General features: G+C 40.1%; 1 protein-coding gene across 2 annotated transcripts in view; it reads right to left on the bottom strand.

The window, feature by feature from the left end:
* GIGYF2 (GRB10 interacting GYF protein 2) overlaps positions 1-20,988 on the bottom strand; it is a 147,146-nt gene that overhangs the window by 111,159 nt on the left and 14,999 nt on the right. For both annotated transcript variants that reach the window (XM_049888462.1, XM_049888463.1), the window contains exon 3: positions 3,768-3,847. In XM_049888462.1, coding sequence (XP_049744419.1) covers positions 3,768-3,808 — 41 coding nt within the window. In that variant the 5' untranslated portion in view covers positions 3,809-3,847. The remainder of the gene's footprint in view (positions 1-3,767; positions 3,848-20,988) is intronic.

Here is a 20,988-nt window from a genome sequence, read left to right as displayed (position 1 = left end):
CAAGGAAGGTCTAAGGTGGGGACACTTGAGTAAAGACTTGAAGAAAGTGACTACTGTTTGATACCTAGAAATGATTTATTTCTCCATTAAATCTGTGACATCCTTTTAAATTGCTCTGGTGGTGATTTTTTTTTTTATTCTACAGATAACATAGAACCTAATGATTCCCCAGACCTACCTTAAAAAGTGCAAGCTAAGGGTCATTCATGATCTGTCCCTATTGCAATTTTCAACCCTTTCCCATCTTCACTACTGTCCCAGATACAAATAAAGCTTTTCATTTAATCCACCTCCTTTTAAACATTATTTTACATTATTCATTATAAAAACGAAGGCCTTAGTAAACAGAATATAGTATCACTGCGTGTTTCAGTCATGGTTCAAAGTTACACACTGATTCTATGTAAACCGCTCTAAACCCTGATTCTCAAGTACTCTGGACACTGACCTCAAGTTTCACAACGAATGCCAATATTACGTGCAGAAAACATGGCCACAGTCTCTATTCATACTGGAGCTTTCTAGCTCAGGGTTACTTAGGGGTTATTTAAGGACTGCATATCCTCCCTTTGCCAAAAGAATTTTGATAGATGGTATAAAGAAGGCAGATTGCCTGCTTAGACCTCACACCTCAGTTTAGTAGCATTTCAGAGAAAAGGAAGGTCCCTAATCTCTAATGCCTGCAGGGTGACAAAGGAAACAATTACGTAAAGCTACTACACCTATTCCTCAGTTACCAACTACCTCGGTTTTGTGTTTACGACAATAGTAAAAAATCTACTATCTGATTTTTTTGCACATTGACGTATATCTCCCAGTAACTAATGCTGAGGTGCGAGGCAAAACTAACGCTGGCTGTGGTTAAGGTTATGTGTCAGTGTGGCTAGGCCGTGATTCTCAGTGGTTTGGTCGTTATGCAATGATGTAGTAATGCTCAATTTTGTGATCTGATGTGGTCATTCTCCATTTTTTGCATAGCACCAATTTTCCCATCAAGAACTGGTCTTTGGAAACTAACTGTGTTGATAAGTGAGGAGTGGTATACTTAAGTATGAGACTGGTGACTCTTCTCTGCTAAAGGCATTCCGATTCAAATTTTGTAAAAAATGCTGGGCTGATCAAATGAAACACCATCAAACATAACTTCAGGGTATCAAGGAAAAGGAGAAACTGTAAGGCACTACTGACAGGCTGGGTCAATAACACAGAGACCGCCCTGTCTGGGAACACACAGTGTAGGGCAAGGGTAAGCAAATCTTTCTGTAGAGAGTCAGAGAATAAATACTTTGGCTTCGCAAGCCAGACGGCCTCTGTTATAACTACTTAACTTTGCCACTGTAGTGCAAAAGCAGTCATGAATACTACAGAAAAGAAGAGGCATGGCTATGTTCCAGTAATCAAGCTAAGTGTGTGCTTGCTCTAGAACATTACCAGGGCTTTTCAAAATTTTGTTTTGGCTAAATTCATGTTGTTGCCTCTTTTTGGAAAAAGGGATGCTAGGAAAAAAATCAGTTGAAGATTTTAATCGATTGCGTTTTTACAAAGAAAGAAACATGTTGTTTTTGCCAGGTGCCGTCGAGCCAGTTCCAACTGATAGGGACCCTGTCTACAACAGAACAAAACACTGCCCAGTTCTGCACCATTCTCACAATCGTTTCTGTTAGAGCCCATCGTTGCAGCCACTGTATCAATCCATCTCACTGAAGGTCTTTTTCGCTGACCCTCTACTTTACCAAGCATGACATCCTTCTTCAGGGACTGGTCCCTCCTGACAGCATGTCCAAAGTACGTGAGACAAAGTCTCACCATCCTCGCTTCTAAGGAGCACTCTGGCTGTACTTCTTCCAACACAGATTTATTTGTTCACTCTTCTGACAGTCCACAGTATATTCGATGCTCTTCGCCAACACCGTAATTCAAATGCATCAGTTCTTCCTCAGTCTTCCTTATTCACTGTCCAGCTTTCGTACGCAAATGAGGCAACTGAAAATACCACGGCTTGGGTCAGGCATACCTTACTCCTCAAAGTGACATCTTTGCTTTTTAACACTTTTTTAAAGAGGTCTTTTGCAGTGGATTTGCCCAATTTAAAACATTACCAGAGTTTTGTTTTTATTCCATTTTGGCTAAATTCATGGTGCTACCTCTTTTTGTTGCCTCTCAACAGAGGGATGCTGGAAAAAAAAAAATCTATCTTAAGTTAGCTGAGGATTTAATCAACTGTGTTTTTACAAAAAAAGATACATAAAGGTGTGTAAATACAAAACAGGAGCAGGTACAAATTCTAGATAGAAGTTAAATGGTTATACACAAAATGGTTTACAAAGTGAGCTCTATGAATTTAAATCCAGTTGGTAAAGAAAGTTAAAAAGTGAATAAAGGTTCAGTTATAAGAATGTTCATCAGAATATTTTATAATAATGAAAAGCTGAAAACAGCCTATATATGCTGTATCTAGAGGACTAGTTAAATAACTGCTGGTACACCCATATAATACAACCATTTTAAATCATTAAAATATTTATTGATATAAAAGATGTTTTGATACAGTTATTTTTAAAAGATTACAAAACCGTACAGAATGATCCCATTTTTTGTGAGCATACATAAAACCACCCAGAAAAATACACCGAGGTATTTACATTGGTTATTATAGTGGTTATTATCATTTTCTGGCTTACTTGTAATTTCTAATTTTTCTACAAATATATATTGATTTGGGAAAAAGAGGATTATTTTAAAAATAGAATAACAAATTAGGTACAGCATTATAACGTTGACATTTCCAAAATAAACTCCCAAGGTACAGGAGTTGTATCAGTTTTTAAAATTTCAAATAGTGACTTCTCCTCAGTCTCCAAATTCCAGCCATCTGGGTTAAAAAAGTCTAGGAATTACACATAAGAAGATAAATGCGTTCAACAGGGTGAACTGCTGAGTCCTCAAACAGGAAGTCACTACAGGAGAGCTACGTTATTTATCAAATCTCCACCTCTGGCCAGCCAGGGCCGCTGAAGGCACCACGCCAATTCACCTACTTTTATGCTGCCTCTGAAACCACCAGAGGGGTTGTTCAAGATGTGAATGGAAGAGACAACTAGCATTATTCACGCCACTCAAGAGAAGACCTTCAATCACCAACTTTGGGGGAAAAGGAAGAAGAAGGGGGGAAGTCACACTACAATGTGACGGATCTCAAAATTCCATGAAAATTCCACATTCGGGGTCCAAACACATCTGTAAGAGACTCAAAGGTCAACCAAGTTCTATTATGGCACATGTGAACTCCACCCTAGATGGGCTTCTCCTGATAGCCACCAATATGGTTCTGGACCATGTGCCTAGCCCATCAATAAAATCCAAATTATAATAAAAACTATCTTTCCAATGCCTACAAATAGGAATCACCAACACTATAGCAAAGAAAATACACATTAAGCTGTTAACAATTATACCAAATTGTGTATTTACCTCGGTAAGGGCCCAAAAAAAAAACAAAAGTAAGTATGTGCTGGGGCAGTGGAACTATGGGGAGTTCTGACCCCATTACATTACATTACCAGGCCAAGGATTTTTTAAAAAATTAAAGAATGCAGTCATTTACCAAATATAATTTATTCCTGGGCTAGCCCCACCGGTTTCAACTCGACACATAATGCAAAATCTCAAAACTATGCACACTTATAAACCACCTCGCACCTTTGCAAACTCCTTAATCTTGCACTAATCATCCGACATCGAATGCGACAAGGTTTTGAAAAACTCACCATTCTGGCCCAAAGTTCAGTGTCTGCGTTTCCGCTGCCATCCTTTTCCGTATTTTTACAACAGACTGATGCGAAGAAACCTGTTAAAGACAAAAATATCTCCATCCAGTTATTCAATGTTAAATGCAGAACTCCAGGCCCGAACGTATACGTGGGCATATGCTCACCTTACGCTCTCCTCATCAGCCACCACAGCTGAGATGTCTAAGTCCCTGTTCATAGCAAAATACCAAAACCCAAACCAAGCTCACTGCAGTCAGGTAAAGTGAAACAAACCCACCTTACATTCCAACTCACTACCTTTTTAGGTTTATCTGGGGTAAGGAGGCCCGGCGTAAGATGAAGCTGGTGAGACAGGTGAGTACCAGACCATGCAGGGCACTGAAGACCCAGTTAATGATTTCTTCTTTAGCCTTAGAACAAGGGGAAGTGCATGAAGAAAAGTATTTTTCAACTTTCAGTTATCTTACTTCCCTGCAATGGCTCTCCGATCACCAGCTGTTACATCAAAGATTCTTGAATCAAGGACCTTCCTTGTTCCTCTCACATTTTCTGCCACAAGTCTCCCCCCTTTCTGCTTAACACTTTACATTCTAGTGGTTCCTGAAAACATTATCATGGACGACCAAGTTAAAACAATAAGCTAAATGAATTTCAAGAGCAATTTTAGGATATCAGAGCTTAGAAAATGGAAGATACTCTAAGTATCGTAAATAGGCTGTAAAATATCTCCAAGATACAACCATCTCTGTTTCAATGATCTAAAAAATTATAAACTAGAAATCGGTGTACACCCCAGAAAAGTCCAAGTGTGTTAACGCCCATACTCAGTTACTAATATATCTGCCCTCCTTCTGGGAGGTATTTCTGGCCCTAGGTCAACCATGTGGGCTCCTAGGTTGATTACCATGTTCTTACTTGACCCTGACACCCTGCACCCTGGCCAGACGTGGGGTGTGCACCAGACTCAAGCTGAGACAAACGAAGTGTCCTCCCATCTCTTATGCAACTGGTTACTCAAAGAAAACATAAGACACACGTGTTTTCACATTTTAATCTCCGCAGTGAGGATGCATCTTAAACCGATGCCATGTCACAATTGGCACCAGGTTATAACCGGTAGCAGTTGTGTCATAATTGTCTGCCTACAAAAGGGCAACCTGGTCACAGCTGCTCACACTGTCATTCTTTTTCAACTGTGTTGTTGATATTACCCATTTTTAGTTCTATCTGCAGCTTAAAATGTCTTTAAAAGATTACAATATGATCCTGCCTTTAAAGGAAAATGTACTGTGTAGGAAAGGCAAGGAAACGCGACAATGGGATATTAGCGAAGTCACTACTCATCACTGGAGGAATGACTGCAACTCGGTGTTGTCCTAGAAAGCAACATCCAAGGGCTTTACAGGACCTAAAACAGGAAAACACCACAAGTAGATGAAGCTACATTATGGTTTGCTACTAAGACTTGACACTGCACAATCCACGTGCCCACACAGCAGCCCGGGAGTATTCTAAAGGGGGGGGAATTTAAACAGTTTATATTGCACTCTGGATATTCACAAGTATCAAATGACTGGATTTTTAATTGATAAAAGAATAATGGAGCATTCCTTAAGAAACGCTGCAACAGAAACCTGTACACCAATGTTCATCACAGCACTTTTCACAATAGCCAAAAGGTGGAAGCAACTGAAATGCCCCTCAACAAACGATGGGCAAATAAAATGCGGCATATGCATACAATGGGCTACTACTCAGCCATGAAGAGAAATGAAGTCCTAATGCATGTCACAACACTGACGAACCTTGAAAACATTAATGCTGAGAGGAATAAGTTGGTCACAAAAGAATAAATATTGTATGGCTTCACTTACATGAAATAAGCACACATACAGAAACCAAAGCTTATTAGCAGCTACCAGGGGAGGGAGGGAAGGGAAAGGAGGAGCTTTTGCTTGGGGGGCGCTGAGTTTATGTAAATAGTGGTGGAATAATCAGGAAAAGGATAGGAATAGGGCCTGCACAAGATGAAGAGTATGATCGATGTCACTAGATTGTACATGTAGAAACTGTCTGACTGTCAAATGTATTGTCGTGCATATTTTCACCACAATAAAGAAAAGAGAAAGAGATGTTGCACGGCCAGTACTCTTAGTGTCACGATACTACGTTGGTGCGGGTGAGGGGAGGAAGAGGAGACTCCTACAATCCTGGGTTAAAAAGTTAATTTAGAAGAGTCAGTCTGCGTATAAGGAAATCTTAAGAATATCTTAACGAATTCATTTCACTTCCATTTTCCTGTAAGTAAATGCACTAGAATGATCTACTGCATAATAAAAAATCTATTAGACTTAATGTGCTAAGTTTAAAAAAGAGCCCTTTTTAAAAAGTGTAAAATAAGAATTCTAATAAGCCTCTTTACCAGTTTACTTAACAGTATTCTTTCTTCCATAGTAATACATAAAATGGATTCACAGCTGACGGCATGTCAGAATCAATTACATTAGGGCTGTGCTCCCGCCACGCTATGCAGCCTCTCTAGACGGCCTTGTCTTGAAACCATCCCCTCCTTTTTATTCCACAACCAGCACCATCCTGGCAATGTTTTTCTATCTCCACCTCCCTCCTATTAAGTCACCATCCCCCAAAACGTTATGCTCTTTTCTACCGTCCCTGAGAGCACCCAGGGTTTAGCTAGGAACTGTTTAGATACAGTCTTGGACATTTTTTTTTAGTTGCAATGGTGTTCTCTAACAACTCTGAGGGTAGAACTCTACCCACTAAATGCTGTGAGGCAGGGGAGGCAAGGAGACAGTGGGGCACCATTCTACCGAGAGCAACAAAAGATTCCCCCCACAAATTGTTAAACGGACCCTAAGGGGTAGAGTTTTAACCCTGGCTGGAAACTACAGATGTGATTTTTTTTCTCCTGTGGCCAACGTGGCATTTCTAACTGCCTGTTCCTGCTAGATAGCTATCTCATCACCAACTGATTAAGGTGCCGCTGTTCTCACAGTTCACTGGTCTGCCAGGCTCCAAAGCCCAGAGTCATCTCAAACTACTTCCTCTTCTCCACCCTCATATCCAGTCATTTTGCCTCAAAATTGGTCAAGCCTTACTTCAAGATTCCTCTAGTATGCTCCTTTTATTTCCATGCCCAGTATTACAGTCAAGTCCTTGTTAACTCATGCCTGGATTATTACACTGGAATTTCTAGCTTGCTTCTCTGACTCGGCCTCTAACTACTCACGTCCAACAAGCTCAGTCTCCCTGAAGCACCACACTAGTCAGGGCCTTGTTGTTGTCAGGTGGTATCAGGTCAATTCCGAAATGCTCCAACTGCAATGTCTACTGTGGATGGTCAGGTTCCCATCAATCTGATGATCCATGCCTCCCAACTCTACCTCTCACTGTTTCACCTTCCAAGCCCATGAGGGTTTTCTACTGTCCACTGCCTTCTCTTTCTTCTGTGGTTCTGCTCAGCCTGAGATCTTCCCCCAGAAGGCCTGCCTCCCTCTCCTAGGACAGCCTGTACAAAACTGAGGATCGATTCAAACACCTACTCTGTATTTCCCAAGGTAGAAAAGAGCACTAGCCCCTCTGTTAACGGCCTTTAACACTTTAAGAAGTGTTGCAGCATGATTCAGGGCAAATACTTTAAAGTTCATACAAAAGGGAAAATCCACGGCAGAGGATACAGAACTAGAATGGAATCTCCAGGATCAATATGGGGCAGAGGGTTACTTTTTCAGTCTGCATATAAAGCTTGAAAGGAAGCAGGAAATAGAAATGGATTTGGGAAGAAGAACAGAGTATAATTTTGGACAAAATGATCTTGAGTTGCCTGAGGAAACATCCAAAAATCAGTAATATAGGCCTTGAAATCCAAGGAAGAGTCCAGATAGGGAGATACAGCTTTGGAAATGATTCCACAGTTGTACCCAAAAATTGAATAAGGCTATCTCAAAGGACAAAGCAAAAAGGGACAAGCTCGAGAGACAGGAACAAAGCCTCAGAAAACACTACAGGAGTCAGGAAAAATGAGAAGACCATGTATTTAAGTATCTCTAGGCCTACCTTTCACCATGGAGCCCTGGTGGTACACTGGTTAAGCGTGCAGCTGCTAAATTCACCAACCTCAGTGCAGGAGAAAGGCATGGCAATTTGCTCCGGTAAAGATTACAGCTGAGGAAACCCTATGGGACTGTTCTACTCTGTCCTACAGGGTCGCTATGAGTTAGAATCAACTGGACAGCAATGGGTTTGGTTTTTGGTTTAACCTTTCACCTAAACTCAAATGCACTGGCTCTAGCTTTCGTCCCTGCAAGAGCTAATGTCATCATGTTCACTGTAGCTAAAACAGAACTCAGCACATTAACTTCAACTAGTAAAAAATGTTTGCGTTGAGCCTCTTATGCTCTTTTAAAAACTATGTGGGATCAAAGAGACAACAGCAACTTGAAAGATTAGACAGAAACCTTAGGGGACAGTGAGTGTATGTTAATGGAGTAGGAACAACTCAGTAAAGGAGGGTGAGAATGGTTGTACAACTCGAAGACTATGATCAGTGCCACTGGATTGTCCACGCAGAAACTGCTGAATTGGTGCATGTTTTGCCGTGTATATTCTCAACAGCAACAATGAAATACAACTTAAAAAAAAAATGTTAATGGTCTAAAGTGTATCCTTCCATACCTCTCTTCACATTCAGACATATACTCACATATATACCGTGGGGGCAGGGGGGTGCCATTAGTTATTTTCTTTTACAAAACTAACATCATATTATATATGCTATTCTGAAACTTACATTTCCCTCTTAATACATTTGCACGGACAAACCTCTAGTAAATACAGAACTAATTCATGGTTTTTAAAAGTTGTATGATTTATAGATACGAATAACTTCCAGTTTTTTGCCACTAGAAAAATGTTGTCATAAACAACCTTTTACACTCAATCAGCAATCTTCTATACTCAGGCTTTTATTCCTACTGGATAGATATCCAAAACCACAGTGCTGACTTAAAATAATGTATAATGAAATATGATTTCTTGGAGAAAAATTATTTGAAGGAAATTTAACCTACAGTGAGTTAATACAACAGACTGTGCGCCTATCCTCGGGAGTATGTGAAGAGAGATAGGTGCCCTGGCGGCACAGTGCTTAAGAGCCTGGCTATTAACCAAAAGGTCAGCAGTACGAATTCACCAGCCACTCCTTGGAAACCCTACTCGGCAGTTCTACCCTGCCCTGTAGGGTCACTATGAGTCAGAAAAGACCATAGGTGATGAGTTTTGTTACTGTCATGGATTAGAGCTGTGTCCCCCAAAAATATGTGTATCAATTTGGCTAGGTCATGATTACCAGTATGGTTTGATTATCCACCATTCTGCCACCTGATGGGATTCTCCTAGGTGTTGTAAATCCTACCTCTATGATGTTAATGAAGTGGCATAAGCAGCAGTTATGTTAATGAGGCAGGACTCGATCCATAAGATTGGACTGTGTCTTCAGCCAATATCTTTTGAGATATAAAAGAGAAAGCTAGCAGAGGGACAGGGGGACCTCATACCACCAAGAAAGCAGCACCAGCAGCGCATCCTTTGGACCTGGGGTGCCTGCGTGAAAAAGCTCCTAGTCTAGGGGAAGGCTGATGAGAAGGACCTTCCTCCACAGCTGACACAAAGAAAAAAGCTTCCCCTGGAGCTGATGCCCTGAATTTGGACTTCTAGCCTACTAGACTGTGAGAAAATTAATTTCTCTTTGTTAAACCCATCCATTTGAGGTATTTCTGTTATAGCAGCACTAGAAAACTAAGGCAGTTACGTGTGTGTGTGTGTGTGTGTGTGTGTGTCTGTATATACACACAGAACCCTGGTGGCACAGCAGTTAAGAGCTTGGCTGCTGACCAAAAGGCCAGCAATTCGAATCCACCAACCACTCCTTGGAAACCCTATAGGACACTTCTACGCTGCCCTATAGGGTCACTATGAATTGGAATTGATTCGTAAGCAATGGCTTTGATTATATATGCATATGTTTATACACGTATACATGTATACATATATATACATACACACATTCACACACAAACACACACACCTTGACACCAACTAGATGTTAAGTTTTTGAAAGACAAGGACTCCATCTTAAGCTTTTTTTTTTTACTCAACCAGAATGGCAACAGTGGTTACATGCATATGTTAAATGAAGTTCAGACCTAGGTTACAAGAAAATGCTAAAGGCTTAAGAAGAAAAGAAACCAACTGATTAAGAACAATTCTTGCTGAAGCAACAAGAGTTCTAAAACACATGTGAACAAATTAGCTTCCAAAAATAAGAGGTTTGGTGCCTTTCATTTCCCTAAGCTTTTAGAATATTCAATGGCCAATGTCTCTATCAACGAAAAAAAAAAAAAAACAAACCCACTGCCATCAAGTAGAGTCCGACTCATAGTGACCCTATAGGGCAGAGAAGAACTACCCCATAGAGTTTCCAAGGAGCAGCTGATGGATTTGAACTGCCAACCTTTTGGTTAGCAGCCACAGCACTCAACCACTAGGCCACCAGCATTTCTGTCAGAGAAGATGTTTTCACAGAAGCTAAAACAAGGAAGATACTTACATTGCAAAAACACATCAGTATTCAAGTGACAAAACATTTATCTACTGTCTCCTCAGTGCCGGCCCCTGCTGAGCCCTAAGGTATACAGGGGCACTGCACTCAAGAAACCCAGAGACCCTAACAGCAGAGCATGAGGCCAGGGAGATGAAGGCCAGGGAAGGCTGACAGAGGCACTGATAGAGGGATCAAGAAACCAAGTCCCAGAGCTGTGAAGAGCCTCATGGAGTCCAAGTGCTATAAGCAGTTCACATCTGCTGCTGCCTAACAGAACAAGCCAACAGGGAGGGCTGAAGAGCTCTGGACAGTGGGGATGTGCCTGGGACTAACCTTGAGCTTATCCAGGTGGACAATCTATACGGAGAAAGTTCACCCAATTATATGTTACATTAACCTACATATGATCTTAATGACAAAGAACATTTCCAAAAAAACACGTATTTTCCTATGTTCTTAAAGGCACAGAAACTCTGTGGACAAATACACAAGAAGCATGAGTGACAGCCATCAAGGGAGTGGGACTGGAGTATGGGGTGGAAAGATCCATTTTCGCTGTTACTCTTTTGCACTTCTGAATGTTGTGTCACATATATTTTTAAGTAAATTTTAAACAAGTAAAATTCTATTGATGCTACTAACAGCAAAACAAATACCAGTAAATAGGCCAGTTGATTTATTGTAGTGAAATTTTATCAAATTAAAACGCTGCCAAGTCTAAACACTGAGGAAGAGAAGTGATGATGCAACTGTATACCGACATGAAAAAATGTCAACAATATATTAAGTGGCGGGTTACAGAATACAGAAAATATGAATGTATTTTAAAATACACTTTTGGTAGGTATACATAAAAATATGCCCCAAAATATTAATATTTACTTCTGGATGGTGGAATTATAGGTAATTCTTTTTCCAGTAAGTTTCTAATTTGTATATACAGCAAAGATATTAGTAGTACGATTTTTGTAAAAAATTAAGGGATATTAAAAAATTTCAAATACTGAGGTCAAAAAAAAAGACAGAGAAACACTGGAAAGTGTCCACTGGATTCAGCAGCAGAGCCACTGGTCACCTTGATGAGTGCAGTTTCAGGAGTGTGGTGGGGGACAAAGCCAGATCTCAGTGGGACAGAAGTGAATAGAAGGTGAGGAAAGGAAGATCACAAGTGCTGTCAACTCTTTCAAGAATCTTAGCTGTGACGGGGTGAAGAGAGATACGTAGAGTAGGAAGAAAATTTTCATTTTACTTTAGATGAAAGCATCTTAATGAAAAAGTACTAATAGAGTCAAAAGGTGAAGAAAGAGTTCAATAAAGACATAATAATGGAAGTGAAGTTCCTGAAGCATGGGGGTTTCAGAGAACAAATAGAAAAACAAACTTTATTCCTATCCAGTTGTGACAAGAGGAAAGTAGGTCCACATGACTTAGGACGCTTCCAGGCTTACTGTTGTGTTTTGTAGTTTTATTTGGAGGCTGGGGGGGGGGGGGGCGGTGGTACAGTGAGTGGAAGAGGAAGCTGAAGGGAACTGACATTTGATGCCCTCAGTTTGTCAGAGAAGCAGCTGAATGACGGCAAATGATCAGGTAAGGGTTTGAGGAGAGTGAGGAAACTGATAGCTGCTGTGGACTACAACAGTGTTTTATTTTGTTCCATAAAATTTTAACAATACTTTTAGATTTATAGGAAAGTTGTAAAGATAATACAGTAACATCCCATATACCCCTCAGTTTCCCCTAATGTTAACATCTTACATTATAAAGGTACAGTTGTCAAAACTAAGAAACCACTGGTTTCTCAACCATTGCACCAAAACATTCATACATCACTATTAAACTCCAGACTTTTCATTTGGATTTCAACAGTTTTGCCAACAATGTCGTTTTTCTCTTCCTGGACCCAATCCAGGACACCCCTTTGCATCTGGCGACAGTAGTTTTGAAGGTCCAATCAAGATAGAGATCATGGTTCTCTAATGGCACCCATACTCATGGTTATGGGATTCCTTCTCCAACTTAGTAGCCTGGGTACAGGGCAGAGAGGGTTGAAAACAAGACTGAACCAAGGTTAGAGTTTTGTCAGCACAGTAAATGGAAGAATAATAAGAGGGCAAAGAAGTGGAGGGTGCTGGTAAAAGTGTGATTTAGGTACATTGGGGAAGGAAGTGAAAACAGGAGAGGGTTGGGAGCGCCAATAAGTAGGTGTAAGCCTGTTGTCATGGAATCGATTCTGACTCACAACGATGCTACAGGACAAAGTAGAACTGCCCCATAGGGTTTCCAAGGAGCGGCTGGTTGATTCAAACTGCCAATCTTTTGGTTAGCAGCCAAGCTGTTAAGCCACTGTGCCACCAGGGCTCCCAAACCCATTGCCGTCAATTTCAACTCATAGCAACCCTGTAAGACAGAGAAGAACTGCCCCACAGGGTTTCCAAGGAATGGCTGGTGGATTTGAACTGCAGACCTTTTGGTTAGCAGTCAAACGCTTAACCACAGCACCACCAGGGCTCCCTTAAGCAGGTGCAGTAGGAATGAAAATGAAAGCACTGAAAGAATTAAGAGATGGAAGTAAAAGTCAAGGAACCAGGGGCCGGGAAGAGTTTGGATATGGGTCATCTATATGGACTCTGAAGTTACCCCAGGATAACAACAGAGTATAAAGAGGTGCAAACTTTTTCAATGAATCAAAAAAACAGACTACTAGAGGTCTATATCTCCTGATAATGAAAGAAACAGAGCTGTCTTAGCAGACGGCATCAACCTCGGAGGAAAGGGAGATTGTGCACAAAGATAGAGGAATAATGCCTAAAGTGACCATATAAAATTTAACATCTAAACTAAAAAATGTTTCTGTGGAAGTGGCAGGTATTAATAACTACACAGAAACAATAGGAACAAACCAGGCTGAGAGGTCACCGTAGTAAAGGAACAGAATAGGTACGCAAATGGAAGAGGACGAAGCTCCGGATTCTGCCCCACGCACCTACCAATATGCAGGAAAACAAACTGTTACCCTCAGAAGATTAAAAACCAAAAAAACCAAACCCAGTGCTGTCGAGTAGATTCCGACTCTTAGCGACCCTACAGGACAGAGCAGAACTGCCCCGCAGCGTTTCCAAGGAGCGCCTGGCGGATTCGAGCTGCCGACCCTTTGGTTAGCAGCCATAGCACTTAACCGCCACGCCACCAGGGTTTCCTCAGAAGGTGAAAGGGAAAGTAAATTATTGTGGGAAGATGGCTTCAGTTACCTTAAGACAGCCAAAAAAAATCCTTTAATGACTTACAATGGAGAGATTGAACACAAAAATGACATTTCAGAGAGCTCCGCAGGAAGGTCTGGAAAAGAATGAAACCAGGAAAGACTGAGTCAATGGGCGATGGAACTCAGAGTGGTATGGACATCAGACCACAAAGAATGAATAACCAGACGGACTTTCATTCTGGATAATAGATGATGGCAGGGATGTATGACACAGGGAATCAGCAGGCCTCAAGAATTCTGAAAGAACCAGGCCTAGCATCTCTGAAGGACAGGAGCACTCAAACCTTTGAGAAAGGGGTCAAAAGAGGCACGGACATGAACTGAGGGAACATGGACAATATACTCCCCGTTAATTCTGAGACAGCCTTTTGTTAGTGTCTTTCTCATGCAGAAAGCGACTGTGACAGAGATGATAAGGCTTCCTCCTCTGGCCTCCTCTCTCCATTGGCTACTCTGATTCAAGGGATAAGGATCTCAAACAAAGATCAATCCTCAAATTTTAAAGAGAGTTGACTTAATACTTAAGAGATTATTTCTGCATGTTTAGCATAATCACTATTTCAGACATTGTCCATTATTCAAAATTCCTTACGAGTGAATTCAAATAATACACTCCTTCTGCAATTGATATCAGAAGTCTGTCTTCTTCAATAAACTGTTTCCTTATACCTGACAATGAATGCTATATAATCTGGCCTTCTCATCAACTTCTAAAAAGCTGAGCTAAATTTAGCCCTCACTATCCATTGCCTTCTCTCTGATTCCTGGTAAAATTATTTTCCCTTTTCACTATACATTTTTCTATAATTTTCCTGGCTTCCTTCTCTTTAACTATCCAACACCTCTTTCGGACAAAGCAGATTATAAATTGTAAAGCCTCATCTATCACTCTGTGTACCAAAACCAAACCAAATCTGCTGCCATCAAGTCTGACTCATAGCAAGCCTGTAAGACTGAGTAGAACTGCCCCATAGGGTTTCCAAGGAGTGGCTGGTGAATTCCAACTGTCAACCTTTTAGTTTGCAGTCAAAGTCTTAACCACTACACCACCAGGGTTTCTACTCTGTGTACATGGGAATGCAATTTCAAGGGACCATATAAGAGAAGGAATCAACTAGCTCTTATTGTTGGGTTTGAAACAAAGAAGAGGTAGACCCTGGCCTCTCAGTAATTAGTCTACCATTTTCCACAACCTGGCATAGAGAGACTTCTGGACTCAACCAATCACTATCAATGGTTTTCAATGGCTGATCTTTCAGAGGCAGATGTCCGGGCCTTTCTTACGAGGTGCCTCTGGGTGGACTTGAACCTCCCAACCTTTCAGTTAGCTGAGCACGTTAACTGTTTGCACCACCGAGGGACTCCTTAGCTGTAATACTTGCCGCGGAGTCAATTCTGACTCATAGTGACCCTACAGGACAGAACAGAACTGCCCCACAGGGTTTCCAAGGAGTGGCTAGTGGATTCAAATTGCCAGCCTTTTGGTTAGCAGTCGAACACTTAACCATTGCACCACCAGAGGTCCCCTTAGCTGTAATTAAAAAAAAAAACCAAACCCGCTGCCGTCGAGTCGATTCCAACTCACAGCGACCCTACGGGGCAGAGTCGAACTGCCCCATAGAGTTTCCAAGGAGTGCCTGGAGGATTCGAACTGCTGACCTTTTGATTAGCAGCCATAGCACTTAACCACTATGCCACCAGGGTTTCCCTTAGCTGTAACAGATATTGCCAAATCGTTTTCTGGAGTGATTGAGCTAATTTGCACTAATGAAGTCATTAATCTTGTGTTATCCTAATCCAGATCTGGCATGGGTAAAAACAGCTGACTGCTGGAGTAGAAACAGAACTCTCTGTGGATTTAGAATATGTGAAGAGCGCTAGGAAAGGTCTTTTTTTTCCTGCTTTTGGGAAAACGGAGGTAGGGAAAGTGGGGGCAGACAGTGGTTCCTGGTGTTCACTCTGTTGGTCTTGCGGGCAGACAGACTATGCATACTGCTGGCTGGGCTCCATCCTAGATTTTGCCATAGTTTTTTCTCTGGGTAAGTTTTGCATACCCAGAAAACTGAGATTTGCAGTAGCAGATAATTTTTATAAGGAAGAAGCAGGGTTTTCAAAGGAATGTGTGTTTTGAATTGTTAGCGGCGTAGTGGTGGTAACTAATCTGTTCTGGCTTCTGGGAAGTAGTGCTGGGGAACACTTACACAGTCAAACTATAAGCCACGGTGCCAGGTTCTGATTCTGTGTCTCTTGGCACGGCACTGCTCTAACACACGTGGGGTCACCGTGAGTCAGAGCTGACTCAATGACAACTGGTTTTTATGATCCCAAATCCACTGTTAGACATATACCCAAGGGAATTAAGTGCCTATTTCTACCAAAAGACATGGTAACTTTATTCACGATTGCCAAAAACTAACACCTGTCTAGTACGTCCATTAGGCCAAACGTCCATCAGCAGGTGAATGACTAAGCAAACTGTAACATATTTACACGACGTAATACTACTCAGCAATAAAAAAATTAAAAAAAAAGAAAGAAAAGCTAACTACTGATACCCACGACAATACTGCATGAATCTCACCAGACATGTTCAGCCAAAGAAGTCAGGCACAAACGAAAACACACTGCACGGTTCCTTTTAGAGGATGTTCAAGACTAGGTAAAACTAATTAATGGTGACAGGTATCAGAAAAGTGGCCACCATGGTAACTATTTTAAAAAATTACTCAAAAATGTTCCCATGTTTAGTTATGAGATCTGATATTATTTGTCAGACAAGATGGGTACAAAAGAAGTGTTTTCTGCTATAATTGACAGAAGTTTCCTTTTATTTCTGTACCATAAAGTTGTTTTTTAAACTGAGCTAATGTTCAAAAAAACAATTAATTTCTACCACATTTATGTTGAGGTTGTCAAAGTATTTCAAACCAGCCAGCTATATACTTTTTTCTGGTGACTAAAATATATTTCATTAAAAAGGTGATTCAAGAATATTACTATAAATTATGAAAATAGAAGAAAATTAACCCCACCTCACTAACATGCCCTCATTTCTATGTCCTCTTTGTCTTAATGTTCATATAATTATACTCTTGAGTTCAAACAGGATGATAAAATGTCATGAAGCAAAATTAGGTTTTACTTATTTACTTTATTACCAAACATTTAACCTAACATACTAAAAAAGAAGTGATTTTTGTGTTTTTCAAAATCGGCAAAAGTCTGAAGAATTGTCATCTACCTGGCCCAAGTGTTATACTTGAAACCTTGCAAAACACTGTTTACTTCCCTGGGGATTATCCATTTTATGGTACATCTTTTTTAAAAATTACAGGTGCTCTAATGGTCTTTCTCCCTATCCTGGAAGGAATTTGAATCCCTGATCTGCAGGACGCTGGGATAAGCACAACCCTGATCACTACCCATGCCATGAGACTACGGTCAGTTTCATTCCTAACAGCCCCAAACCAAGAGCAACTCAAATGTTTATCCTCAGAGGAATGGCTGTACCAACACTGTAATAGTCATATCTTGAATATACACAGCAATAAAATACAAACAAGCTACTAATGTGTTCAAACAACGTGGATGAATCACTGACACTATGCTGAGCAAAAGGAGCCAGACTCAAAAAGAATACATACTGTATGACCGATTCCATTCATATGAAATTGCAGAAGAGGCAGAATTAATCTAGAGTCACAGAAATTAGATCGAGGGAAGGGAATGACTGGGAGGAAAACTTCTCGGGGTGATAAAAATGTTATATATGTTGACTGTGGTGATGATCACACAAGTGTATATAACTGGCAAAACTCATCGAATTATACACTTAATATGAGTGTACTCAAAATGAAGGCATTTTATTGAATATAAATAATACCTCAAAAAAGCTGATCAAAAAAAAAGACTAATAAAGTAGACTGCCTCCAAAAAAAGCAACGCATTCCAAGTTGTTGTTGTTGTGGTTGTTAGGTGCCGTCGAGTTGGTTCCAACTCATAGCAACCCTATGCACAACAGAACGAAACACTGCCCAGTCCTGCACCATCCTTACAATCGTTGTTATGCTTGAACTCATTGTTGCAGCCACTGTGTCAATCCACCTAGTTAAGCGTCTTCTTCTTTTCCACTGACCCTGTACTTTGCCAAGCGTGATGTCCTTCTCCAGGGACTGATCCCTCCTGACAACGTGTCCAAAGTATGTAAGACGCAGTCTCGCCATCCTTGCTCCTTAGGAGCATTCTGATTGTACTTCTTCCAAGACAGATTTGTTCGTTCTTTTGGCAGTCCATGGTATATTCAATATTCTTCGCCAACACCACAATTCAAAGACATCAATTCAAATACTATGAAAATGAGGAACACACAAGTTACAAATAAAGACGTCTCAGCACAAAAAAGTGGAAAAATGAAATTGTCAACAACACACATAAAAAGGCACCAAAATGACAGCACTAAACACATACTTATCTATAATTACGCTGAACGTAAATGGACTAAATGCACCAATAAAGAGACAGAGAGTCTCAGACTGGATAAAGAAACACGACCCATCCATATGCTGCCTACAAGAGACATACCTTGGACTTAGAGACACAAACAAACTAAAACTCAAAGGATGGAAAAAAATATATCAAGCAAACAACAATCAAAAAAGAGCAGGGTAGCAATATTAATTTCTGACAAAATAGACTTTAAAGTTAAATCCATCACAAAAGATAAAGAAGGACACTACATAATGATTAAAGGGACAATTGACCAGGAAGATATAACCATATTAAATATTTATGCACCCAATGACAGGGCTGCAAGATACATAAAACAAACTTTAACAGAACTGAAAAGTGAGATAGACACCTCCACAATTATAGTAGGAGACTTCAACACACCACTTTCGGAGGACAGGACATCCAGTAAGAAGCTCAATAGAGACACAGAAGACCTAGTTACTACAATCAACCAACTTGACCTCATTGACTTATACAGAACACTCCACCCAACAGCTGCAAAGTATACTTTTTTTTCTAGTGCACATGGAACATTCTCTAGAATAGATCACATATTAGGTCATAAAACAAACCTTTGCACAATTCAAAACATCGAAATATTACAAAGCATCTTCTCAGACCACAAGGCCATAAAAGTGGAAATCAATAACAGAAAAATAAGGGAAAAGAAATCAAATACTTGGAAACTGAACAACACCCTGCTCAAAAAAGACTGGGTTATAGAAGACATTAAGGAGGGAATAAAGAAATTCACAGAATGCAACAAGAATGAAAATACTTCCTATCAAAACCTCTGGGACACAGCAAAAGCAAGGCTCAGAGGTCAATTTATATTGATAAATGCACACATACAAAAAGAAGAAAGAGCCAAAATCAGAGAACTGTCCCTACAACTTGAACAAATAGAAAGTAAGCAACAAAAGAATCCATCAGGCACCAGAAGAAAACAAATAATAAAAATTAGAGCTGAACTAAATGAATTAGAGAACAGGAAAACAACTGAAAGAATTAACAAAGCCAAAAGCTGGTTCTTTGAAAAAATAAACAAAATTGATAAACCATTAGCCAGACTGACTAAAGAAATACAGGAAAAGAAACAAATAACCCGAATAAGAAACGAGATGGGCCACATCACAAGAGACCCAACTGAAATTAAAAGAATCATATCAGATTATTACGAAAAATTGTACTCTAACAAATTTGCAAACCTAGAAGAAATGGATGAATTCCTGGAAAAACACTACCTACCTAAACTAACACAATCAGAAGGAGAACAACTAAATAGACCCATAACAAAAAAAGAGACTGAAACGGTAATCAAAAAACTCGCAACAAAAAAATGCCCTGCCCTGGATGGCTTTACTTCAGAGTTCTACCAAACTTTTAAAGAAGAGTTAACACCACTACTACTAAAGGTATTTCAAAGCATAGAAAATGACAGAATACTGCCTAACTCATTCTATGAAGCCACCATATCCCTGATACCAAAACCAGGTAAAGACATCACAAAAAAAGAAAATTACAGACCTATATCCCTCATGAACACAGATGCAAAAATCCTCAACAAAATTCTAGCCAATAGAATTCAACAACATAGCAAAAAAATAATCCACCACGACTAAGTGGGATTTATACCAGGTATGCAAGGCTGGTTTAATATTAGAAAAACCATTAATGTAATCCACCATATAAATAAAACAAAAGACAAAAACCACATGATCTTATCAATTGATGCAGAAAAGGCATTTGACGAAGTCCAACACCCATTTATGATAAAAACTCTCAGCAAAATAGGAATTGAAGGAAAATTCCTCAACATAATAAAGGGCATCTATACAAAGCCAACAGCCAACATCAGTCTGAATGGAGAGAGCCTGAAAGCATTTCTCTTGAGAACAGAAACCAGACAAGGATGCCCTTTATCACCGCTCTTATTCAACATTGTGCTAGAGGTCCTAGCCAGAGCAATTAGGCTAGACAAAGGAATAAAGGGCATCCAGATTGGCGAGGAGGTAGTAAAATTATCTCTATTTGCAGATGACATGATCTTATACACAGAAAACCCTAAGGAATCCTCCAGAAAACTACTGAAACTAATAGAAGAGTTCGGCAGAGTCTCAGGTTAAAAGATAAACATACAAAAATCACTTGGATTCCTCTACATCAACAAAAAGAACATCGAAGAGGAAATCACCAAATCAATACCATTCACAGTAGCCCCCAAGAAGATAAAATACTTAGGAATAAATCTTACCAAAGATGTAAAAGACCGATATAAAGAAAACTACAAAGTACTACTACAAGAAACTAAAAAGGACCTACTGAAGTGGAAAAACATACCTTGCTCATGGATAGGAAGACTTAACATAGTAAAAATGTCTATCCTACCAAAAGCCATCTATACATACAATGCACTTCCGATCCAAATTCCAACGACATTTTTTAATGTGATGGAGAAACAAATCACCAACTTCGTATGGAAGGGAAAGAAGCCTCGGATAAGTAAAGCATTACTGAAAAAGAAGAAGAAAGTGGGAGGCCTCACTCTACCTGATTTTAGAACCTATTATACAGCCACAGTAGTCAAAACAGCCTGGTACTGGTACAACAACAGGCACCTAGACCAATGCAACAGAATTGAGAACCCAGATATAAATCCATCCACATATACGCAGCTGATATTTGACAAAGGCCCAGTGTCAGTTCATTGGGGAAAACACAGTCTTTTTAACGAATGGTGCTGGCATAACTGGATATCCATTTGCAAAAAAATGAAAGAGGACCCATACCTCACACCATGCACAAAAACTAACTCCAATTGGATC

The sequence above is a fragment of the Elephas maximus genome, chromosome 6 (assembly GCF_024166365.1).
Source record: "Elephas maximus indicus isolate mEleMax1 chromosome 6, mEleMax1 primary haplotype, whole genome shotgun sequence".
NCBI lineage: Eukaryota > Metazoa > Chordata > Mammalia > Proboscidea > Elephantidae > Elephas > Elephas maximus.
The sequence above is the reverse complement of the archived record's forward strand: the minus strand, read 5'-3'. Positions and strand labels throughout refer to the sequence as shown.